General features: G+C 40.6%; 1 protein-coding gene across 5 annotated transcripts in view; it reads right to left on the reverse strand.

Moving 5' to 3' along the window:
* Positions 1-26,492, reverse strand: part of Smad1 (SMAD family member 1) — a 75,992-nt gene that overhangs the window by 46,027 nt on the left and 3,473 nt on the right. For 4 of the 5 annotated variants that reach the window (XM_023705729.1, XM_023705725.1, XM_023705726.1 and 1 more), the window contains one exon: positions 1,254-1,833. In XM_023705729.1, coding sequence (XP_023561497.1) covers positions 1,254-1,653 — 400 coding nt within the window. In that variant the 5' untranslated portion in view covers positions 1,654-1,833. Of the gene's footprint in view, positions 1-1,253; positions 1,834-4,596; positions 4,636-26,492 lie in introns of those variants that run through there. The other variant, XM_023705727.1, reaches the window with a different exon arrangement.

Here is a 26,492-nt window from a genome sequence, read left to right on the forward strand (position 1 = left end):
TTTACAAATAGCCACTAGCTATATTAATAGCCAATCCATTAACAAAGCCGGTCTCAATGTGATAACGAGATATTTAAATGCTTCCATATTTAATCACTTTCCAATTGATTTGTCTCAAATGTGGATTCTAACTTAAAGGCAAAATGGTACCCAAACTAAAAAACAGTTTTCTGTCCATTCTCATGAAAGACCGGTTTCCACTTAAGAAGTCTCTTCACAGCTGGGCTTGTGAGTGGAAATAAATTTGTCACATTCATAGGGACTGAGCTAGATATAAACTTCTCCAATATGTGAAACAACGGGATCTCCAAGTGCAAGACTCCCATGAAGGACTCCCTGAGGCATTATAATCTGCAGAGCCTCAACTTCCTCATGTAAAATGATGGAATATTGGTGTATTACCTATATACAATCCTCCCCTGTAGTTTAAATAATCTCTAATACCTAATATAATGAAGATGCTGTGTAGTTATTACACTCCATTGTTTAGAGAGTAATGATAAGAAATGTGTCTATGCCCATTATATGCAACTATATTTTTCTTCTCAGTATTTTCAATCACCACTTACTCCTATGGATGCAGAATCCAGGTATAAAATTATTTTGTAAAATTTATAAAATAATTTTATCAAAAGGTTTTACAGTAGAACATAATTCCTTCATATCCTCCACAAGAAATATGCCACAGCAAAATTCCATCAGAGATGAATACAAAGTGCCTGCTGTGTTACAGGTTTCTTTCCCAGAATGGCTCCTTTAAGTGCCATGTTAAGTGGAAACTTTAAGAGATGGGGCCCAGTGGGAGGGAAGTCAGGTCATGGGATTAGGCCTTTGAAGGGAATCACAGGACTCCAGCTCCCTCCTCTTCCTCTGTGCTCTGCCACACACTCTGCTCTCTACAAGCTCCACACCATGACATGCTACCTCGCCACAGGCCCAAAAGCAATGGGGACCACTGGTCATAGATTGAAACCTCCAAAGCTGGGAGCTAAAATAAAGCTCTTCTCTTTGTGAGCTGACTCTCATGTACTTGTTACAGGGATAGAAAGCTCAGACATAGGCTTTCTCTCTCTCCTTTCCTCCTCCCTCTCTCTCAGCAGTAACACACACTCTCTCACACACACACGCACACACACGCAGATGCTTTCCCCAAATATTTTGGAATTAAGATTAAATAACAGAGATTATTTGGCTTGAGACAACACAGATCTACTGGGCACACAAAGTCCACCACCACAGAAGGACTCACTCACCAGGGCTTTCTACTCGCTTGTAGTGGTAGGGGTTGATGCAGACCTCCTTCTGCTTGGAACCAAAAGGAAACTCACAGCACTCCAGTGGTTTCAGTTCATGGTGGCTCTGAAGATCAGGCCAGCGCCACACGCGGCAGTAGATGACGTGAGGCAGTCCCTTTCGGTGGGAGACCTGCAGCCTGCCATCCAGCGAGCGGGGAATGGTGACACAGTTACTCGGCTGCCCCGGGCAGCTCAAGGCCTTCTCCAGTTCCTCCATGGCACCTTTCTTTTTCTTCAGTTTTTTCACGAGAGCATCAACAGCTTTTTCTGCCCACTTTTCTTCCTCATCACCCTGTTTCCACCCAAGAAGTCTCTTCACAGCTGGGCTTGTGAAGGAAAATAAACTTGTCACATTCATAGTGACTGCACTAGTTAAAAACTCCTCAGGTATGTGAAACAAAAGGGTCTCCAAGTGCAAAAAGACAGCAGGAGCAGCGCCAGTTATTTACACAGGCTTCTCTTTAGCTTCTTAGTCTGCAGTCCTGAAAAGTGGAAATTACCATTCCTAGTGTGCTATAAAGTAATCCTAAATCAGCACCTAGAAACAAAAAGAGAAAAATGTTTACGATCACCTCTTCCACACAACTATACCTAATAAATTACTATGTGACAGGTAACTAAGTACTTTAATGTACAGATGGTTCTGAGTTTATGACGGTCTGAACTTAACGAATTTTTGACTTTGCAATGGGTTTACGGTTGAGAAGCGTCTGTATTATATATAGCATGCCATAGACTGAACTATGCTTTCTCCACATTCGTATATCAGAGTCCTTGCCCCCGGCTGACTGCACTGGGACAAATCATCTTCAGAATTGTTAGGTCAAGAGAGTGGGGCTGTAATGCCTCGGGGCTGGAGGTCTTCAAAGAGAACTCTGCCAGAGATGGTGTAGCATGTACCAGATGAAGCTTCTCTCAAGCAAACGAACCAGAAGGTAAAAAGTCAGTTTCTAAACAGTATCAAAAAGCAGCAAAGAAAAAAAATTAAAAAGCCAAGTTCCTAGAGAATGGAGAGGCACAGAAGTGAGCTGAACACGCCTCACTACCGCTGCTCCGCTGAAGGCACTGCCTGTGCCGGGGCTGGGGCGGCAAGGATCCAGGGGTCAGGACCAAAGCTGCTAGGAAGAGACTGAACGCTAACAACCTAAGCTGAGCTGCCAGTAGTCTCGCAGCGCTGAGGACACCAGAACACTGTAAACTCCCAAGTTAGAATCACCTGAATCCTGGACTGGATCAAAGTGATGCGTGCCACGAACAGCTCGGCCAGAAATTAAAAAAAAAAAAAAAAAAAAAAACCCTCCTGTGAAAGGAGAGATCGCACGTGAGCTTCTGTAATTTCCCCGCAATGTACAGCGTCAACCAGAAGTTATCAGGCAGACGGAAGAGGAGAACTAATGTCCAGAGGAAAACAGAGGGATGCAGACCTAAGACCTGGGGTTACCAGATACAAACTTTAAAACAGTAACAATTACTAATGCCTCAAGAAAACAGAAGACAGGACTGAGGATGCTATGAGAGACCTGAAAGACATACAAAAGAATGAACTAAAGATTCTTGAATTGAGAAAAATAGCAACTAATAAAGATTTCAGGTTTACATAGCAGGTTGGTGAAAGTGGGAAAAAAAGATTAGCGAACTGGAAGATCAGTAAAAGCTGGTCATACTAAAGCAAGTTTTTTTTAAAAAAGGAATATAAAGAAAACAGCTGATTAGATGTAATAGATAAGCTTATAAAGGTCTAGTACCATAAAACTGGAGCCCCAGGGAAGAAAGAGAAAGCCTGTGGTTGAAATAATATTTTTAGTCTGTAGCCCAGGGTTGTTCAAAATTGCAAAGAGACCCTGGTAACAATAACAAAACATACAAGTTTCAATGTGTCATATCACAAATTGCTGAAAAACTAGGACAAAATCTTTCAAATGACACATAACCAGCCAGGCATGGTAGACCAGATCAGTAATTCTAGTTAAGAATGGGAGGCTGAGACAGGAGAATCACAAATTTAAGTCTACACTGGGCAATTTAGTGACTTACTGAGATCCTGACTCAAAATAAAGGCTAAAACAGGACAATGTAGGTCAGCGTGAAGGCGCTGGTTTTAATCTCGAGTACTGAGGGAAACCCCACATTTCCTCTTTAGTAAGGCTGGCAGCTGGCGTTTCGACAGAAACAATGGAAGCAATGGAATGACAGCCGCGGCACACCAAAGGTGAGCAGCTAAGGGTAACTTGAAATTCTACCCTTAAGGGAATTAAAAAAAAAAAAAAAAAAAAAAACTTAAAAAACCCTACCGTGAAATAAAAATGCTCTCTAACAAGCAAATTTAGAAAGAGCAGGTTTCCGGTGGATTGGCACTAAAAGAAATACAAACGGGAGCTCTTCAGGCTAAAGGATTTTAGAAAGATTATTTTTAAAAAAACTAAACCAAACCAAACCAAACCAAACCACCAGGGCCCCTTCAAGGTAAAGGTTAAGCCTAAAGGAATACTAATTATATAAAACTATAATAGAAAATGTCTAGCCATATTTAATATATATGGAAAATTAAAATAACGGCTAAACCCAAAAAAAGTAAGTTATTGTTTTAAGGTTCCTGTTTTATACAGGCCATAAAGCATTAATTTTTTGAATTCGTGTAACAATACAACAACAACTGAAATAAAAAGTTATTTCAACAAGCTAATAAAGGAAGTAAAACTATGGAATTCTTAAAACTATGATTAATCCAAAGAATATAAAGACAAAAGAGGTACAATAATAGATAAGACAAATACAAATTAAATTTAGATCCAATCTCAAAAGTAGCCACAATTATTTAAATCTAAATAGACTAAAATATGACAAAAGATGAGTGCAGGGGAGGGAAATATTAGCTAATTTATATAAGGCACACATCAAATACAGGAATAAAGAAACAAAAGGACTGGAAAATACATATTATATACATTCTAACCAGAAGACCAACACAGCCATCTATTCAGAGTAAGTCTTTAGAACAGGAAATATCATGTGATACTAAGAAACGCTACCAGAACCGATCTACTGTGTAGGTGTCACAATGTCCTATTTTTATGTGAGTGATAACAGTCTCCATATACATAAAGCAAAACTGAAAGAATTAAAATGACAGGCAAACCCATAAAGTCCTATGGGGAGATTGATATAGCAACTGAAAAACGAAACAAAAATTGACAGATACAAGTGCAAGGAGCAGGGTTCAATCCTTGGCCCTACATGCCCCATCGGCCTTGTCCCCGGAGCGCACTGAGCTGGAACTGAGTCCTGGTGTGGTGGCGCACACCTGTAATCCCAGCACTGGGGAGGCTGAAAACAGGGGGATCACTATGAATCCAAGCTGCATAGTAAGACCCTGCAATAAATACATAAAATGAAAAAATAAGTAAAATAAAAACAAAAAATTGATAGCTACAAAAGACTAACATGTTTAAAAGCTCGATCAAACTGATGTATACAAATCAGTAGTTCTTGATATTGGTAAAATAGATAATACTTTCAAGTGCATATGGAACTGACCATATATACAAACTGATCATATATACATACAGCAAACCTCAACATGCATCAAAGAAATAAAATTTCATAAAATACCAAGATCATTTGATCTTAGTATAATGAAGAAATCAATAAAAATACTATTATTAAAAATAATCACACTTGTTTAACCCATGAGTCAAAGAAATTACAGTGAAGACAAAATATTTTTAACTGAATGATTAAAAAATATGACAACAAAAATGCAGGATGTGGCTCCAACCATAACTAGGGGAAATTTAGAGTTTACATTCATGTATTGGAAAAAGCGGAAAATTAGCATTCTCTTAAGTATATACCACAAAGGGGGAAAAACAGTACATAAAACCAAAAGAAAGTACTAGAGAAAGGACAGGAGAAACTAGGAAAAGTGTACTAGAGAAAGTAGGGCTGGCCAAATAGATTAAAGCAGGCTCAGGGCCGGGGGTCTATCCCCAGGCCTGCAGAGCCAGCTCCACCCCTGCCCCCCCCCCAGCTCACTGAGACTCAAATTGCGTGGCGGCGCATGCCTATAATCCCAGTTGGGGGGGGGCTGTAAACAGGAGAATCACTATGAGTCTGATCTAGTAGTGACAATCTCAACACCCTGTAGACCCTCCCCTAAAAATTTAAGAAAAAAAAAAAAGTTCTGTATAATCAAAGCTCTTTCTCTGAGAATATCAGTAAAATCATACAAGCCCTTAGCCAACACTGAACAAAAAAAGACACAGCTAATAACACGGAAAAGGGTAGAAACCAATAATGATCTTCAAATATTAAAGGATAATGATTCACAAACACGTCACAGTAAGTTGTGAGTGTACGGCTGTACTGTGATCATCTACACGGCTGTAGTCCTCATTAGAGGAAGATGATGGAAGAGTCCTCGCCATTTTCCTTTCTTCATAGCTTAGTTCAGTACCTGGTACAGAATATTCTCAACAAACATTTAACAAAAACTCTGCCTCTGTAAGAACTCAGAAGGCCAGGCATGACCACTGGACTCTACTAACAGGCTCCAGGGCATGGTGGCGAGCTTATGGCATTCATGACACAGACGTTGTTCAACACTGAAAGCTCTAAAGAGCTCACCATTACGGCTACAGGAAGTGAGCTTTCTTTTTTAAAGAACTTCACCCAAATTTTCTAGTTATTCTGAAGCTGATCTTGTTTGGCTTTTAACAAAAAAGGAAAGAGAAATCTAAACCATATGACTACAAAAGTCACACTTGGACAGAGTGTACTTACTGATATGTAAATTACTCTTTACTAAAGATTAGTTTTGTAAAAGAACAAGAAAGATAACTTTTTCCTAGCCCTCTAGTAATAATTCACAGGGTCTATAATTCTTTGTTTTGAAGGTCTATTTCTTCTACTCTGAAAGAGTAGCTATTAAAAATAGTTGTTCAATACTTTAACCAGGGATTCTCAAATAAAAGGGGTTAAGCTTATATAAAAATCACTTGGTGCTACCTCAAACTCTGATGGAAGCTTGTTACTTAAGGCAAGTGCGCTGGAGCTGTGTGTAAGGACCACTACTTCGGGGCTTTGCTTCAACGATTCAAGATGACATACATTCAACAAAGCAGCACTAAGCGTCTGGCTCTGTGCTAGACACAGGGACACGGGGCCAAGAGGTACAATCTCCTGAAGGAGCTCCAAGTTCAAAGGAAAAGCCAGGATGCAAATAACTAGCTCTCACAAAACAGGTTGCAACCTGGATTCTAACCCCAAAGGACTATGCTGAGGTTCTGCTGGACGATCTCTAGGACCTCAGCCACAAGAAATGCTGTGGCTCTAGCATGATCAGTGACGGGCACAGGAGTAGGGGACGAGGCCCACGTAGCATGCATTTGTACACTGTTCACTAAGTCCAACACAGTGTGACAAATGCCAGGAAATGAACGTAAACAATACTATGATCTGAATGCTTATGTGCCCACCTCCAAATTTCTATGTTGAAATCCAAACAGCCAGGGTGACAGTACTTGGAGGTGTGACTTCAGGGAGGTGATTTAGCTTGTGAGGGCAGAGCCCTAAGAGATGGAATGACTGTTCTTACAAAAGACCCCAGTCTAGTCTCTCCTCCTCTTCCCCAGTGAGGTTACAGTCCGAGGAGACCATGTGGGAGGAAACGGCCCTCTCCAGCACCTCATCTGCCAAAGCCCTGATGCTCAACTTCCAGGACTGTACGAAATGTTCCTGGAGTTTATAAATCTTTCAGCCTATATATTGCTACAGCAATCTCAGTGGACTAAGATAAACATAATATAGTGCAGAAAGGAGGGAACAATTAACACTAGAGACTTCAGGAAGTTTTCCAAAGAGAAAAAATCAGACAAGCTTTAAAGCATGAGTAGAATTTTGTGAAAAACAACAGTTATTTCATCACAGACACTGTTCTACAAGCATCTTACATCTATTAATTGAATTTTACCAACAAATTCTCTGAAATCATGACCATCATTTTCCTCATCTTTTAAAAAGCAGGATACTAAAAAGTTAAATATCTTATTCAAAGCTAAGTTTATAATCTATTTTCTCTGGATTTTTAAAACACCTTTCTAAAATGCTATTTCTAACAGACCCTTTAGAGAAACCACAGGATTAGATCAGATGGAGATGAGAGGAGGCTGATCCGAAAGGAAGAGGCAGGACTGTGAAAGGCCTCTCACGCTTCTGGTCCCACAGACGGTGGGAAGTTTTTAAACACAACAGCAACTTGATGAGGCCAAGCTCTGGAGGGACAAAGCAGCATCTTCACTCAGGAAGACCACTGCATGCAGGAAGGGCAGGGCCGCCGGCAGTACACGCAGAGATTTTCAACACCGAAAGTGAAAAGCTCACAAAGCTCTATGTCTACACACGCTCAGATGAAACAACAGGCAGGCGCAGGACGAGTGTTTGTCTCTTTGAGCTAAGCACCTTTTACATACACGTCAAACATGTAACCTCCCTCACGAGGTATGCCAGTGAGTCCAGGATACCATGGCCTTGGCTAGACAACCACTTTTTTTTCTGTCCCTTTTTTATACTTCCTGCCTTAGTTTATGTCAAAAGTTAAGTGGCCTTATCAGTTTAAAGTGCAAAATAAAAACATGAGTCAGCAAACAGAGATTTCCTTCCCTCTTGTCAAATACAAATATTTAACACTGATGAAGAAAAGCATTTATCCAGTAAAGAACATCCTAAGAAGGCTTTAAAAATAACAGAATCTTTATTCCAACTGCCATACTTTTAGAAATGTACTTTACGGTAACAATTAAAAATGGAAAGGGAAAATAGGTTCATACGAAGAATTTCATCAGAGATTTACATGGGAAAAAGGAAACATAACAATTAGAAAATAGTTAAGTGAAATAAATATATATATGTATTTTTTCCAAAAGAATATCATGTAACCCTTAAAATCATGTTCACAAATCTACATTGTATCTTGGAAAAAAAACATAAGCATAACACAAAATGGTGTATAAAGCAGGAGCAATCAAAATATTAACAGTGGCTAAGTTTGGAAGATCAGTAGCATCTCCTCTACTTTTTGAACATTCACTAATGAAAAATTAAAAATCAAAATTTTTGAAAGGCCTTCTTAGATTTACCAATTACAAAAAAAGAAAAAAATAAACTCTCCCTAAATCCACATCAATTCATGAACTCAAGCCACATACATACCCTATTTAGAAGTCAGACTGGACTTACAGTTCTAGCAATAATCAAAATGTAGTTTAAAATGGGGTCCTAAACTCAGAAGTTTTTTGCATGGAGTCTTACTCATGAAAAGCTTTCTACTAGTGCTACCCAAAGTCAAGTAAGAAAAATACTCTATAATACTCCTGAAATGGCTAATTATGCAAGTTATGTGGCATCCCTTGTTGTTAAAAGGAAAAAAAAATTAAAGTACTCAACTGCTGTAACTTTCTCCACATTTAATGGAAGCCCAATTAGTCAATGCACAACTAGCATTTTCTTCATCTTGGCTTCATCCAGCCAAGAAACATGTAATTATCAAACTGTCTGAATACTCCAAATATCAACCTGCCATTCAGTACCTTACAGATCCCACAGTGGCAAAGGAAGTTTTAGAAGGAAATTAATCCAATTTGTATCTGACGATGCAGGTGGCCCTCTGTATCTGTGAATTCTTGTGTCTATGAATTCAATCAATAGCAGATAGAAGCATTAAAAAACACAAAACAAAACCCTGCATTTGTACTGAACATTTATACCTTCCCCTAGCAGTCTAGTGTATTTACATAGAATTTACATGGCATTAGGTATTAAAAGTAACTGAGAGGTGACTTAAAGGATACAGACAAGACTAGCTTACGTTCTGCGGAAGGGACCTGTGCATCCTGCAGGCTTTTTTTTTTTTTTTTTTGGCAGAACCGGGGATTGAACCCAGGCCCTTGAGCTTGCCAGGGAAGCGCTCATTCCACTGAGTCATCTCCCTGGCCCCTCATCCTGCAGGCTTTGGTCTCAGGATGCCGGCACCCATCCTTCCCAGACGACTACACTCCAACACAAGAATGAGTGGGAGAAGGCAAATAGAACAAAACCACCAGCTTCGACAAGAGGCCATTTCACAATTCTTGGATTGGCATGGAAACCAACAGGCTAGACAAAATGAATGATCCTATTAAATATTAATGGAATAATTAAATTATTCAAGAAGATAAACAAACTATGGATCTCAAAAAGTGATTTGAGAAAAAAATCAAAGACTCATAGTACCTTTAAGAAGGCAACTGACAGAAGACAAATGATCTATTGTCAAGGCGGCAAGCAACTCATTTATTTTCCTGCAGCTCTTGTTCTCTGGTTTATTACTCTTGTCTTAACTAATGTTGAAATATCATGGCATAAAGATCAAAAGAATTAAGAAAATAAAAGTACAGGATATTGATTAACTTTACTTTGAAACTGTTTAACAGCTGAGTACATTATTCAAGAAAAAAGGGCAACTTTATAAAAACTGTGTTTGATCTGTTTTTTTAGGAAACAAGTATTTTCAAGTAATTAGATAAGCCAACTCTACACGTATTTCCAGGCCTACGCCATGAGCTACCTTCTTAAACAGACAAGTGATGTTTTGAGCACACAAAAGCAGACTTGAGCTCCCAAAGCAGACAGACAGACAGACACGTAGTGCGGACCCAGGGCGCGCAGGAGCGAGCTGCCACTAAGTGTGACCTTCAGTGACTTCAACACGTAAAAACAGTTTTGTCATTTACCTTAGCAGATGCCATGAAGATGTAAAGTGCCCCTAAGCATGTTGTATAAGTAACGAGTGGTGACGTCAGGACAATGGAAATGTATATGTAAACTACCCTAACATCCTATTTTAGCTAGGACTCAAGCCCTGCCCAATTACTTGTCTCCTTTGAGATGTTCAAATTAAAACACTGAAAAGGTCAAAAAGACTGTGTTAGGAGATCTATACTGTAACTTTTATTACTCCAAAGTGAACTACTTTTCAACCTGCTTGATTTTACTGAGGTATTCAAGGTGGTTTTTTTTTGTGTGTGTTTTGTTTTTTGTTTTTCTTTTTGGTTTAGGTTTCTTGCGGTACTAGGGATCAAACTGGGGACCTTGCACTGGCAAGGCAGGTGCTTACACCTGCTGAGTTATATCCCTGGCCCCAGGTACTTAGGTTTTAACTGCATACTTCTAACAAAGATGGAATTGTCAATACACACTCCAAGGAGGTTTTTATACAGAGATCTTCTAAGAAATACTGACACTCACTAAAAGCATAATTAACAAAACACTGGACACTACAGATTAAGGTCAAAAATACTTAAAATGAGGGCTGGCGAGATAGCTCAGCAGACTAAGTACCTGCTTTGGCAAGCACAGGAGCCAGAGTTCGATCCCCAGTACTGCATGCTGAGCCGGCCCTGCCCCCAGGGTAGGCTGAGCTAACAGGAAGATCACAAGTCTGATCTGTGTAGTGAGATCCTGCACCAGATACACACAAACACACACACACAACTTTAAAATGATGAAAGCTGCAATTTTTTCCCCTCGCACAGAATGGCAACAAACATATTAAAACATAAAATGCAATCTATTATGAATCCAAGAATTGCAATGAGCTTTGCTGGTAAGCATAAGAAGGGTTCACAAAATGAGGGTGAAAATTCTAATCCTGATCTTATATCTGTAACAATCAGTCTATGGAATTAATCAGAAATTCAGGAGAATTGAGAGGTTGAACCTTTTGAGAAAACTGAAGCAGTACTTAAAACCAGAACAGCAGACACGCCCAGGAGACCTCTGCTCGCACCGCCAGATGGAGAAACCAGCTGAGGGGCAGGACCTAAAAGAGTGGTAATAAAGCAAGGTGGGCGACAGTGCTTGGCAGTGAGAAGACACCTGTCAGTGGCACCCGCCTACACAGTTCTCCTCAGGTGGGTCACCGTACTTCCTTAAAATGAAAAATCTTTCATCTTAACACAGGCAGGAAGGGGGAAAAACGCTGTTAAAGTCCAAAGCAATTACATGAATATAAAAAGAGATGGATCTAGTTATTCAGTCTCAAAAAATACAAGAGAAATGTTCTGTGATTTGGTTTCAATGAATAATCTACTCTAATTGTTCTTTCTCCTAGTTACACAATTAGAAATTAAGTTGGTTTGAGTATCAGTAGTGTAGGAATGAACAGTTATTACATTCCTTTTGCCCATTCAAAAATAGCAATCAACTTGCACATTTCTCCATCTGAACCTATGTCAAATATAATAAGGTAAGACTCACCAAAATAAGAAAAAAAACCTAAAAGAAAAATGGGGGTGGATGAAAACTCTCTCCATTTCTTCTACAGATTCTGATTCATGTTCTAAAGTATTTCACTACTAGAAAGGCAGGTCAAAATAAACTCTATCATTAAGTCCTCAGCAAAAGAAAATGCATTCAATCCAAATTCCTGTCCAAGCCATGTGAATATCAGAAAGAATGGTACAGCTGTGGCTTCTTACTACTGCACTGTGTCTGCTTATGTTTTAATCTCCCGACCTTCTACACACAGGACTGGGCTGCAGACACAGCTCAGTGGCACAGCGCCTGCCTGGCAAGTGCAAGATTACAAGTTCTACTCCCAGTATCAGAATAATAAAATAAAAAATAAACATAGGATTGATGATGCACAGGTTCTAGTTTTCTATGTTTTTCCCTTCAAAAAGGAATTTTTTTTTTCCAGAGATAGTTTTCTAAATCCGGGGAAGGGGAGGGAGGTGTGAAACCTCTGAACCTGTTCAGGGCACTAATACAAGCTCTACATCCTTAAGGCACAGGTGCTACTAGCCAGGCTCCCCCTCTCAGGTGAGAACTCAGTGACATGCTACCAAGACTGGCGCTGCAATGTGATACTGGGCAGATGAGCAGCCGGGAGTCCTGAGAATCAGAAACAAAAAGAATAACTTGTACACTTCAAATTCTAGCTTGGCACTTATAATAAATTCATTGTAAGATGTGACATTTCAGCCAAATGATTTCAGAGTAGTATACCCGTGTTAGAAAGAAAGGAAATAATTTATGTATGTCACAATTATGTGACTTCCTCGGGACAACTACAGTTGATACATGTAGTTGCACCAAGTATATATATTAATATATTTTCAATGTATTAGAAAATTAAAAGAATTCCTCTTCTAGTCATGCTCTCCTAGGTATCCTCTCATTCTGACTAATATGAATTTATAAAGCACCTAGTTAATTTTTTTTGGTCACAGAAATTCCCTATGGAATAGCCAGTTGTCTCATTAGATGATTACTACTTTAGAAATCAGCTTGTTAAAATCAGTGGCAAATAGAATTTTCTTACTGACCCCACCTGTAACAAACAACTTGGCTTTCCTCCTCTCACCATTTCCCCTAAAAGTCATACAACAGTCCTTAGTTCCAGCGAGGCCACATTCTTAAATCAGGCATGTAATAGAGATCTGTCCTCCGGGGTGCAGGTCCCCAGGGAGATCCCTGACAAATTCCATCTACATGTTCACCAACTCAAATGACCAAGTGCTGACTCCTCAAATGCAGGAAAGATAAAAGACCTTCTGTATTTTAAAATTTAATTGTATTGACCAGATCATAAAAGTCTACAATAGTTGTCTACTAGAGTAAACTGTCCTGCTGGAATCAAGATCTCCTTCGAGTAGCAATTTTACAGACTGCAAAGAAGGCTACTGTGGTAAATTTCTGTAAGTGCACAGCTGTTCAGGAGGAGTCACATTAACAAGTCAAACTATTTAACCAAGCTACTATTTTCTTCAAGCACTGTACTGGTTGTTGACTCTTCATTGCAATTCATCAAGGTGCCTTATTACTGTCTCCATTTTACTAAGAAGTGTGAGGCTCAGAGGTTGTCTCAGTTACTTTTTGCTTATTGCTGGGACAAAATACCTGACACCCAAAATCAAGGAAAGAAAGGTTTCTTGAGCTCAGAGTTAGTGGAGGTTTCAGTCCATACTCAGCAGGCTCCAAGGCAGAGTGGCACCTGGCAGAGGCAGCAGCTCATGGCAGCGGAAAGCAGCGAAGAACAAAGGGAGGAGCAGCTGCAGCAGTTAGCAAACCTCTCCGCCCTCCCTCCACTGTATCCAGGCTATCCACTCCAGGGTGGGGGCAGCACCCACACCCAGAATTGGACCATGAATTAATCACTAACTCCAGTAGCCTGCCCCACGAATGCATGAGGTTTGGGGGGACTCCTAGACACAAACCATAAGGGAGGTTAGGTAAGTTTCTCCAGACCATATTCTAGTAAGTAGCTCAAAACTTTACATCAGTATTGACTGAAAAAGTACATTAATTAGGCTAAAAATTAAGTAATTTATGAGGTTTTTGTTTTGTTTTGCTTTTTGGTGCTGGGGATTGAACTCGAGACTTTGTACTTGCCAGACAGAAGTTTATGCCACTGAGCTATCTCCCAGTGCCCCCAAAATAAGTAATTTCATTACCAAATTCCTATGTGAAAAAAAAAAAAAAACAGCTACAAGAGGGAAAAATCCCTACCCCCTTTACTTATTTATTTTTCTTACATAAAATCCTGCTGTATTTCAACTTTTGGAACATCTCTTTCTTCACTGGCCTCGCAGGTGCTGTTTCCGACAACAAACATGCACCTCTGTAGGGCTGAGCCAACACACTCAACGCAGGACAGCCTGACCCTCGCTTCCTAAATTTAGATCTTGCAGCTTAGCTCTTAATTGCATAATTTAATCAGAACCCTCTAGAAGGAAACACATCCATATTCATCACAGGCATCAAAGGAAACATCTTTACAAGTTACATCCTTTTGCAAACCAACATATGGTCTCACGATACTCTCCCAATTGTTGAGCTCCTCCTCTGGGAAGAGCATGGAATTTTATTTCTTTTTATCACTTGAAAAAATCACTTCCCTCCTAATTCAGTAAAATTGGGTGGAGGCTGTTTCCTTCACAGGTGAGAGAAATAAAACTTGTTGTTCTGTCATTGTCAGGAATTTTATCGTTAACCATTTATTTTATGTATTTTCAAAAATGGAAACAAAAGGCAGATTAAAGCTAGTGCAAGAAATCAGGGCCCATTTGCCAGGCTTTCACACAAACCCCTAACGTTTTTGTCATTTTAAAAGCTTCTAGATTAGAAAACAAGAGACCTTAACTTGAAAAGGTTTGAACTACAGCTCTCTACTTCCGTAACTGTATTGAAACAAAACAACTTCTCTGAGCTTCAATTTACTTTTCCAAATAATTCTGATAGAACCATTTACCCCAGGGGGTTGCTATAAGAATTCAGTATGAATATGTAAGACTGATTTGGAAATTACTACATGCAGAATAACTCCAAAGTACTGTATTTTATTAACCGAGCAATACTGCAAATAAAGCTATTTCAATATTTTGTATATAAAATAAAATTTACATTCCACTTCTATTTGGTAAAGTTCTAACTATATCCCAAAAAAGGCTCATTATAAGAAAAGATAACCACTATAGTTGTTGAATTCACCCAAAACACCTACTATGTGCTAGGAACTGTGGGATACAGCACTGAAGGAGATAAAACGATTTTTTAAAGTGTGTGAGGTCTACACTGTGGTGGTCCAGGAAATGCTCACTGAGAATGCTATAGCTGACAGGAGCCTGAAGACAGCTACCTGGGGAAGTAGACTCTGAGCAGAGAAGGGAAAGTGTGAAGGTGATGTAGCAATAACGTGCCTGAAAAGCTCCAGGAAGAGCAGGGAGCCCAGTACGGCTGAAATGGAGTGAGTGAAGGAAGCAAGGAGAGAGGAAGACAGCAAGATTCCAGAGACACATGGAGAACATGGAGGGACCTGGCAGCTTCTGCTCCAACCCTGTGGGATCCACTGGGAGGTGGGAGGAGAGCCACAACCCCGCCTAGAGTTCAAAGCATTCCTATGGCTTGCTGGGCTGAGACAACTCAAGGATGGGGATGGAACAGTAAGTGGAGGGAGCGGGTAGACAGCTTGGGCAATTAAGGTACAAAATGTGCAATTTTAGACCAGCATGGCATGGCTGAAATGGTCAGTTCTGGATATGTCCCGAAGGTATGGCCATGAGCAAATGACACTTCTTACACAAATAGAGAAAATTAACCAGTAAGTTGGAGAAATCTGTGTAATTTTTAGAAACAGTAAATAGCATATCATAGGAACTCTGAGACCAAGCATGTCAGTCTCAGGGTCTCCACGGAGCAATGTGCAGGGGGAGCCCACCAGGACCTAGCATCTTGCGTGATGAGGGGCATCAGGGGCCAGGGAGACAGCGAGCACCAAGTGAGGGAAGGCTGTGAGGACGCGGCCACGAGGCTGGCCCACAGGACAGCCAAGGCTGGGCCCCTTCAAGGTGAGGAAAGGTCTGGGGTGACAGTGAAGGCCCTGAGAGCTGAGGGAGAAAACAGCCGAGGCTGGGGGAACACATGGAGATTCCAGGACATTCACACTCTTAGCCAGAGCACCAACCATGACTAAAGAGCTGCTAACTATGAAAAAGTGAACTCATATTCATTCACCACCATGAAAAAAAAAAAGTAAAAACTTTTTTCAGTTGAAAGAAGCTACAGACTACAATCTGTAGTATGAGTCCTTTTCAAAAACACAAAGAGAAAGAAAAGCATACACCTGTATGTTTGTAGGCCTAGAAGGAAACAAACTAAAAGCGAGTGAGTAAACTTCAGAAGAGAGCCGGGAACGGGGATGTGCAGGGAAGCTGACCTCTTACACTTTATCCAATGACTGTTTTCAAATTAAAAACTCCAATAATAAGAAAAAACAAAAAACTGCTAAGTATGTAAAAGATTTATTTTAACCAGATGTAGTAGCACCTGCCCAGCTACTCAGAAGGCTGAGGCAGGAGAACTTCAAGTTCAAGGCCAGTCTCAGCTACTTAGTGAGATCCTGTCTCAAGATATATACAGAGAAGCTGGGGATGTAGCTCAGCACTCCCTGGGTTCAATCCTCAGCACAGAAAAAAAAGAAAGGAAAACAAAAATTCTGCCTTGCTCCAGAAGACAGCATCATGACTAACAGGCATCATGATTCATCTTTTCACAAAGAAATAATTGGAATGCTACGAGAGCAGAACACCACTGAAGTGGGATATTTGGAGAAATGATTCCAGTTCACAGGGCTAGAAATACATGACCTAACTCCAGATGAACAGGATATGGATGGGAATGTACTTTTATTAAGCAATTCAGCTGCATGATCACACAATTCACTAAATAAAAGAGTAAGCTGCCTCGCACTCAAGTCTCTTTTCCATTGATAACCCAAATATCCATCCAGATCTTCTTCTTTTTTTTTGGGGGGCAGAACCGGGGATTGAATTCAGGCCCTTGTGCTTGCCAGGCAAGTACTTATTCTACTGAGCTATCTCCCCGGCCCCCAGATTTTCAATGTATAAATTTCTTACAAATGAAAAGAAAAAATGTTCTATATTACTCAACTTTCTTCAAAAGCAATTTGACCCTTTCTCTTCTAGTAGTTGTGTCTACTATCTGGATGAATAAAAAACTTCTAAAAATCAAAGTTTATATAAACCCTGAAATAAACGCTAAGATCAGCCAGGTTCTACTCTTTTCCAAATGGTAAGCAATGATCTGCCACTAGGCACTTGACCACCTCAGAAGGTAAACTGGACCAAAAAAAAAAAAAGAAAAAAAGAGCCTTCTTCTCATAAGTGGCAAACCAGGTTTTCACACATAATGTTGCAAACGTAAGCAGCAATGTGCAGACAACCCGGATGGACAGGATGGACTAGCACCATACCGTTAGCTACTTCCTGCCTCACCTGGAGTTAGATCCCATGTTCAGTCCAGTCCTACCCAGTAAGGTCCCTATAGTGACCTACTTATAAATCCATCGGGCTGAACACCCAGCATATGCTGTGGAGGCTGAGGACCCAAGTTCTCCTGCTGTGCCTGTCCAATTACTGAGAGCACATCTCCAAGAATTCATTACCAACAAATTCTGCGATCAACACAAAGGTGAAGGGGAAAAAGAATATAATACACTATCACCATGACCAACCTACAGGAATGAAGTTGGGAGGGCATATAAAAGATGGATAAGGGTCAGGGACACTACTCGGGCTACTTATCTAGGGAAGAGCACACATGCAGGCAGGCGGGCCAACCAACTCTGCCATTTTCTTTGCTACATCTCCTACAATTTCTGCATTTGGTTACTCACCTTACAATGGAAATACAAACATTCCAATTCAAAGACCTAAAAAGTTTTCCTCATTCTCACCACCAACTTCAGAGAGAAAGAGTGCCGCATAGGTGGTTCTGTGGGAAATGCCGCATAAATGTGTGGTTCACATCAACTACCATCACGGGTCAAGTATTCAGAAAGAATCAAAAACCTGCGCATCGCTCTCTCCAACACCTCCATCCAGATGCACCAAGCATGTCCCATGTGCCAGCACTCTTAATCCTCTCACCCATTTCTCTGAATAGATTTCCATTGTAGAGGTGACAAAACTGAGTGACTGAAAGGCCAGGAACTCGCCAAGGCCACCCATCCCCCACTTCTCCTAATCCTGCCACTTCCTTTGTCTACTGCATAAAGCAGAAGGACCAACAGCAAGGATTTTGTTTTAATCTTTCTAACACCTTTCCTTCCCAACTTATTCTTGTCTTTGTTGTTGCTTTTTCTCTTAACATATTCCCACCTTCCTGGAATATGGAGAAACTTTATCAAGGCAGCAATGACAAAATTAAATTCATTTTAATTTAAAGTTCAGGTGAGTTTAAGAAGTTCTATGCTATAATTCACAAACACAAAAAGCCGGCACTATTATTTCACACCAACAGTCCATGTATGTGTTCAACTCTTAATATCCTTTTTCATGGATTAATCTGTGGAATATTAAAATTAAATTCCCTTTAATAAAGCCCTTTTGCTTACATCCCCACTAGTTGTTTATAGTACAAAGAAAATGGTACAAAAATTACAGGCTCATTTTCTTGTTAGTAGTGATACTTTTTTAATCAAGAAAATATAGAACAGAAGTAAAGTGTTCCTAAGTGGAGAATATTTTAAAAATTCTGTCAAGTATCCCATACAAGTAAGGTAAAAGTGAAACTTCTTTCCCAATCCCTGGACTTTTTGAGACTATGACAACACTAAGTCAATGCCTTCCAGTTTGGACTCTGTAACATTCACAGGAGTGGTTTATTTTTAACTTTTCATAGTATCATAATCTCCTCTTACCCCTTAGCCTGCTCCTTCAAGGGAAAGATCACCTTTACACATTTTTTTCTTTCTCATTCAAAACACAACAATGCAGCACACACAGCAGAACGGCATGAGATAGTTGCTCAATTAAGACTGGCTTAAAAACCAACACCCCTGCATCATGGGTATGTGTTTTTTTGTGTGTGTGTTATTGTGTAGACTGACCCCAGGGCCTTTGACCTGAGCTACATCCCAAGCTCTTCTTTTACTTTTCTGAGCCAGGATCTTGCTAAGTCACAGAGCTGCTCAGGAAGGGCTCAAACTTAATGCTCCTCCTATCTCGGCCACCCAGGGCACTGGGGTTACAGCACACCCCTACCTAGGATGAACCCTTCTTAAAGGTGGCTTTTCTAGAATGCAGAACATCTTATCCCACATAATTCATCAACTCTCTACTGCTTAAATGCTACATAGTTTTTGTGCACTTAAATAAAAACTTAATTTTGTCCACACTCAATAGAAAAACATTCAAAACCAATCAAACATTCCCTCAAGCTTGAACAAACTCAAATCCTGAGCACACAAACTAGGCAGGGAAAATAAAGAGGTTGTTATTAATTGAGACAGACTGCACAGCTCGCAATAGGCAAAAAGCAAAACAAGAAGCTATAATGGATGTGATGGCAAGCTATACACATCAACTGCCCTGAGTTTAGTAAGGGCTAAATGTATAATTTCTGCAGCAATATTCACTGCATCACTATTCTCTATCACCAAAAGCAACTGTAACATGATCAAGTTCCCAACATTCCTCTTCCCTCTGGAACTCTTAAAGGGTTTGAGCAACAAGTCTGCCCTGTGCATACCAGTTCAGTGCCCCAACTACCAGTAACTTGTCACTCAGAAAGGACTTATGAATAGGGAGGGATGGTGGCAGTTCAGATAACAAGCATATAAGTGAGATTTATAACCTGCCCTTGCAATACTGGCAGGTCATTTAAAAGAAAGGTGACTATGAGGCAGATCCAATTCAATCCAGCGGCGAGGTAAGCACTAAGGTAGATTGAACATGACTCAGTTACATGAGGCTCCTACCAATCACCAGTAGACTTGTTCCTCATAGGCAGTATAGAGAAGCCTCTAATACCCCTAAGAAAAAACCTGGAAAATTAAATGCTGATGCCTAACTTTTAAAAGAAATTTTGTAAGAGGTTTTATTACATGGGGAATTTTCCTCACTTTATTTTAATGCCTTATACAGCAGTCCATCTCAATAATCAAAACTATATTCCAAGAAATTGTGTCTCTCACGAATGGGTAAAAGTCACTACAAAAATCTAGCAAGTAGGGGCTGGGGAGATGGCTCAGTGGAATAAGCGCTTCCCTGGCAAGCACAAGGGCCTGAGTTCAATCCCCAGTTCCACCAAAAAAAAAAAAAAAAAAAAAAAAAAAGTCTAGCAACTGCCACACAGGAGAGAAAGAGGCCTATTTCAGCACAGCTCATCAATCAGGCCGGCTGACTAAGAGATAGATGACTAAGATCCCCGAGACACCTTACGTCTCTTCAGGACACTCCTGACCCATAATCACGCCACAGAGGGAAGGAGGATAATGGCAAGGAGGTGGGTTGGCGAAGGCTGAGCTCCCAGGACTCCAGCCTAGACCTGCTGCACACCTCCTGGTAACTCCAGGCGTGCACGGATGCTGGCCATTGTCGGCTTTCTTTCCTTCATGAGAAAAGCCAGGACGCCAGTCTGACACTATGTGGCCCACAAGCAGAGACATCATAATATAAAAGTGGAAGAAGCATTCTCATTCCAGTAATGACGCTGATCCAGAACACAGAAAATTTATGGTGTGTGTGTGTGTGTGCGTGCGCGCACGCGCGTGTGTGTTACTGAGGATCGAGTTCAGGACTAAGTACTTGCCAGGCAGGCACGTATGCAGCTGAGCTATCTCCCCAGTCCATTTTATGTTAATTAGTATGTATTTTGTTTGTCTGTATACTTCTTGTTCACATTTTTGTTTTAGTTTTTTTTCCTACTGATGCCGTTTCTTAATTTAAGTTTCTTACAAATAATGTTGAAATCTGCTTCATGTTTAGTCTCATAAATGCTGTCAAATCTGTAAAATTTTTCCTTTAGGGTTTGTGCCTTTGGTCCCACATTTAGAAGGGCTCTGAGGTTGGCCATTAATCACCCCCTCAAAAGGGCAGCTCTCCTATTGTACCTAAGGAGATGACAGAAATCTATGCCAGAAGCTTTCTGCACTAAGCATGTGTTGCTATTGTGCAAAAATAATTTTTAACACTAATAAATGCTATAGAAAAGCCACAGATAAATTTAAAATATTTATTTTAAAGCCCTGGGAAATTTAAGTAACTTATTTAAATCACTAAAGGGATTCTTCCTTAGCTCAATTACCGTTTTTTGGTTTTGTTTTGTTTTGTTTTGTTATCTAGAGCTGTTAGGGAAATACTCTACTTACAAATTCCCAAAGTTGGTATTTCACAATTTCAGTACCTGGACTTCTGCTGATTAATTCCCCTCAACTTATTTGATCCATTAGGCTTCTTTTATCATGACTTGCTTATTTTGACTGGACTCAAAATTGCTCTCATTAACATTCTAGACTCTTAGAAAATACTGATTTTTCTAACTAGTTAACATAGCTGACTGCTTACTAAATGCCAGGTCCTGTGCTAAATAATTTTTTTATGGAGTCTGTACTCCACGAACTATAAGATGCATCTGTTAAATTTTAACACCACTTTACACTACTGAAGCCAGGACAGCTTACAACTCATGGCATGTCACATCTAACTGACAGAGATTTCCTCCCCCTCAGTAAAACACGAAACAGTGTTTGACAATTACCAGCATCTTAGATTAGATGATATGGGGAAGTATAACTCCTCTCACCTCCATAGCAATCCTGAAACTGATACTATCATCCTTGTGTTCAAGTAAGACAGAATCCTAAATTAATGGTGTCTTTCCAGTCACAAAGCAAAGAGTGCTGGAGCTTGGACTGAAGCATAGGCAATGGGACGCTAGGCCCCACCCAGGAACCCCCCTGCTAGGTAGGCCTACCACCCAGAGTGATGCAAGAAAACAACAATCAGCACCTCCTCTAGGGGGCCTGCCCCTTAGCTCAGTTCTTTAAGTGGCTGCTTCAACAAAGCAGCCAGGCTCAGGTTGCTGCAGTTCGGATCCCCACAACTCCAGCCTGCCAAACCTGCCCTGCAGGCAGGCATTAAGAGAGAAAAAAAAATCGTTAGAGCCTCATCCAACTTCAACGCAAGCTTCACACCTGCTGTTCAGATTCTCCATGATTCCCACACATGCTATCTACTGTGTCTTTCAAAACCTCTCCAGCATTCTTAACCTTGCCCTAACACTTGCAGACTCCCTCACCTCACCATCCCAAGGAAGAGCCTCGCCCTCATGGCGCAGGGATGATCAGAATAGACCTGCACAAGCTCTAGCCTGGACCCCATTCTGCTTCCTTCTGTTACAACCTTGGTCCTCACCATTCAGGTATCAGTCTGGCGCTGTCATCTACACTCCTGGTAATGAGCTCCCTCGTCTTTGTCTGCTAATAACCTCTTTTCTTTAACCTCCAAATAGGGTGAGGAAAATATTATTCTACATGATCTACTCTGGAAAACAAATCACTTGAGGGAGCACAAGAATCTATTTTTCATCTCATAACACACTCAATCTTTTCTTTGCAACCGCATTCGTGGGATCCTCTGACTTTTCCTCCTTTACCCTGCAGGATCCCTCACCCCTACACACCTACTTCTGGAATTTTTTTTCCCACAGAGTCCTGGTTTCACCACTCCTCTGACCTCATACTTTTCTTCCAGTTCCATCTTTTGTCTACTTCAAATATGCCTCTTCTTTCTATTAATTCCTAACTGTGAGCTCCACAAGAAAATTCAAGCTACTAGCTTCACTTTCCTTCAGTCTTTCAGAATATGCATGACTGTCAACAGTCCACACACAAAGCTCCAAGCTTTTCTCAAAATTTAGTCATCCGGGGCTGGCGAGATGGCTCAGTGGTCTAAAGCACCTACTTGGAACAAGCTTGGCAGAGCACAAGGACCACGGTTCAATCCCCCAGCACCACATGCCAGCCAGCCCCGCCCCCTGGTGGACTGAGCTGGCCACACACACACACACACACACACACACACACACACAAAATAAATAAATAAATGTTTTAAAAAAAAATTTAGTCATCCACCTCCAACTTACCTATACCACACATCTAGTTACATTTCCCACTTTAAACTCTACACTTCATTCTCTTAATTCAATAAGAAAAAGGATCTGTACTAATAGTGTCTGGACATGATATCATGTCTGCATTTTGTGCTATGAATGACTACTACAAAGACAATACACAATGTATTAATTGTTGTAACTCTCCTACCAACCTGTTTTGAAGCTGTCACGTTGCAATTTTTTCTCAACAAAATTAATAATAAATAAATAAATAAAAAACAAACTCTACACTTCAGTTCTAACTTGTCACCTCTACAATCAGTTCTTTCCTAGTATATACTGCTTCATCAATCTTCCACACACCAAGCTTGGAAACTTAGGAATCATCTATTTCTCTTTCATTATTCTGTGGCCATACAATCGCCCAAATTCCTCCTAGCCCACTTCTACCTTTACCAGAGGCATCATCACACAGCCTCAGCTTTCTTTCCTCATGTCCAGGCTCTGTGCTCTCCCATCCACACTACACGCCCGAACGCTTTCAGTGACCTCACAACGCTTCCTCAGTCTAGCCTGTGAAGCCCTCAAGTTCTACGCCAATGTGCCCTTTCTCAACATGTCCTTGGCCCTCTCCTCTTCCCCTTGCTGGGCTCCATCAAGAATACCCCTGGGCGCAGGCAAAACGGCTCACTGTGCTCTGCTAGCTCTGTGCTGCTCCATGTGACAGCCATAGGTGACTGCTGAAGCATGTTAAGACCAAACAATGAAGGTTCTCAGTTGAGTTAGCGCTGTCTTAAGTGCCCACCAGCTACCTGGTGCTATGCCTACTGTATTAGCACAGACACAGAACATTTCCTACGGATACTTTACTGGCAAGTGCCGCTGCAGAGCTACTCGGTATCTGCGCTTACATCCCATCCTCCACACCAACCAGTCCCACCTATGCAAACTACACGTGTGCTTCCATACCACAAAGGGCTTCACGAGGTTTGGCAATACAATCTACTCCTGTTAACCTTGTAATAATTCTTACATTGTTGTTGTATTTTTTTTTTCCTCCTGTACTAGGGATAAAACGCAGGGCCCTCACAGTGAACTACATCCCTAGCCTTTTTCAGTTTTTAATTTTGAGGTAGGTTCTAAACAGTCCAGGCTGAGCTCACACTGGGAATCCTTCTGCCTCTGTCTCCCACACTGCAGGGATTATGGGTGTGTGCGTGCCACTACACTACCACTTGACTTTTCATTTTTATGTATCTTGCTAGTTATTGAGGTTCTTAGACGTAACAAATATGCACAGGATGAATAACGCACATCCTTATAATGCTGCTCCAAAGCTATCGAGTAAGGACATATTCAATATCCTTCATTAAGAGATGTTTTCTTTCAATCTAAACAAAAATCATGCATTTAGCTACATAAATGACTTAATTTATGCCTAGTTACAAGAGCTGAAGATAATTAGCTTTTTTTTCTTGTGGTGTTTGAAATTAAAAGGACAAAAAGTCATACAGATATGAAATACTTTTCATTTCGCTTAAATACACAGCAAAGAAACTACAAGGAGAAAAAACTGAATGAGTTTACAGAGACTATATCCTAATAGAGACCACAAGAAAAATATCTTGGTATAGAAGCCCTAAAGTAAGGGGAAACAACAAATAAAGCATTAAGAAATCATGTACAACAATGCACTTTTTACTCAGTAGCTACTCTTTCATGCCCTTCCTTCCAAAAGTGACAGTGAATATTCATTCATGCATGATTCATAGCTGTAGGCATACACAATAGGATAAAAATACAGAGAATGTTTAAATTTCAACATATTATAGTAAAAGGTATATTCCCTGTTGCTTCAAACATACTTATTATTCTTTTCCTTTAATAAGTTTTTAAAAATTTAAATACTAACTGTATTTTTCTATCACCCCTTGTATGTTTTTTCTTTAAATTCAGGCTCAAAAACAAAAAAATGAGTAAGATCCCAGACCTGGGTGCTTCCAACAGAATAAAGCTCCTTTGCCAAACACTACGATCCAAGGAGAAAAAAATTAGGGAGGGTCACATTCTTATGTTTTTAAGAGTCAAAAGAGAAGACTTATGTATTTCTCTGTAAGTCAGAACTGTCTGATTTTATTTGAAATTTGTACAATCTTGGATCTTCCATTTTCTAGTAAGGTCCCACTGATTAAATTAGACATGGACCTTTTCTTTTCTATCTCTAGAATAAAAAAAAAATCAATTTTAATCTGCAGAAAACAAACATCTCTCTGTGGTTGTCAGACTTGATTCCTACTTAGCTGAAGCAATATCAGGCACAAAATGTCAGTAACACACCAAAAATGTTTTTCCTCTTGTCTCCAAATGATCCCAGGTAAACTCAACCCAAAGCCTCAGACACACAGCAAGCGAGCACAGGAGGAAGAAAGCACGCCCAGTCCTGACACTGAGGGAGAAAGGCGTGGCTTCCGGGCTTCCTGTCACTGGAGGGTAACTGTCACTGGAGGGTAACTTCCGCAAGCCAGTGACCTTCTGCAGGTAAGACTGCTTGCGGGAACGCGAGCCAACTGCATGAGAAAATCCTTAAAGCAACTGAGAACACCAAACAGGGGATCCCTATTCTCCCAACAGGAAATGTAAGTATCAATGTCTATGAAAGCACCTGGGAAGGCGTCCCATAGGTGCACTTCACCTGGGCCATCCCCCGGGGCACTGACGTGTACACACGAACTCATGGGTGCAATACACATCATCTGACAGAAGACTGGAAATAAGGAGACCATCAGATTCCTGAACAGCCCTAACTCCCTGCCGCCCCCACAAAAACAAGTGAACTGTAACGTATCATAGGAGTAGACATCAAATATTAAAAGAAAATAGAGCTGGATGTCGTGGCACATGCCTGTAATCCCAACACTTGGGAGGCCGAGGGAGAGGATCTGTTGTGAGTTCGTGAGGGCTACACAGTGAGCTCAGTGTCAGCCCAAATTGCATAGAGACCCTGTCTCCAAAAGACAAAAATATTTTACATAAATAAAGAAACAAATACCCAAAGAATTTGTTTATGTCAAGATACAATGTTTAACTCATCAGGGAAAACAGATTAACTTTGATAAAACAGATAAATCGCAGTACTAGAACTTTCCTCATCAGTACCATCAGTCTGTGATTATACACTGAAAAGCGAGAGGGAAACAGCAGGAATTATGCAGAAAGGCAGAGATAAAACTAACTGGACTTTGAAATGTATTATTTTTATGCCAGATTTGTTCTTTAAATCATGTGCTATTTAAATAAGTAACAATTTTATCCCCCCCCAAATGCTTAAAGACAACTGCAGAATAAATAGCCCCAAAAATCATGAGGACAGTTTTTAAAGCCTAAAATATAACAGCAAAGTGACAGCTATACAGGAATAGTGAAGCACAGTGACACGATGCCTACATGAGTACTCAAGATTAAAAACCCCCAAATGTACAATGCAGTTGAAAATGAAGTTCTGAGGGCTGGGGAGATAGCTTGGTGGTCTGTGCCTGCCTGAGAAGCACAAGGACCTGAGTTTGATCTCCAGTGACACATGCTGTGCTGGTCCTGTGCCAAGCCAGCCACCAAAACCAGACATGGTGACGCACCCCTGCAATCCCAGGACTGGGGAGGCTGAGACAAGAGGATCACTACCAATATGAGCTGTATAGTGAGACCCTGCATGAGAGAGAGAGAGAGAGAGAGAGAGAGAGAGAGAGAGAG

The sequence above is a fragment of the Octodon degus genome, unplaced genomic scaffold (assembly GCF_000260255.1).
Source record: "Octodon degus isolate 3935 unplaced genomic scaffold, OctDeg1.0 scaffold00227, whole genome shotgun sequence".
Lineage (NCBI taxonomy): Eukaryota > Metazoa > Chordata > Mammalia > Rodentia > Octodontidae > Octodon > Octodon degus.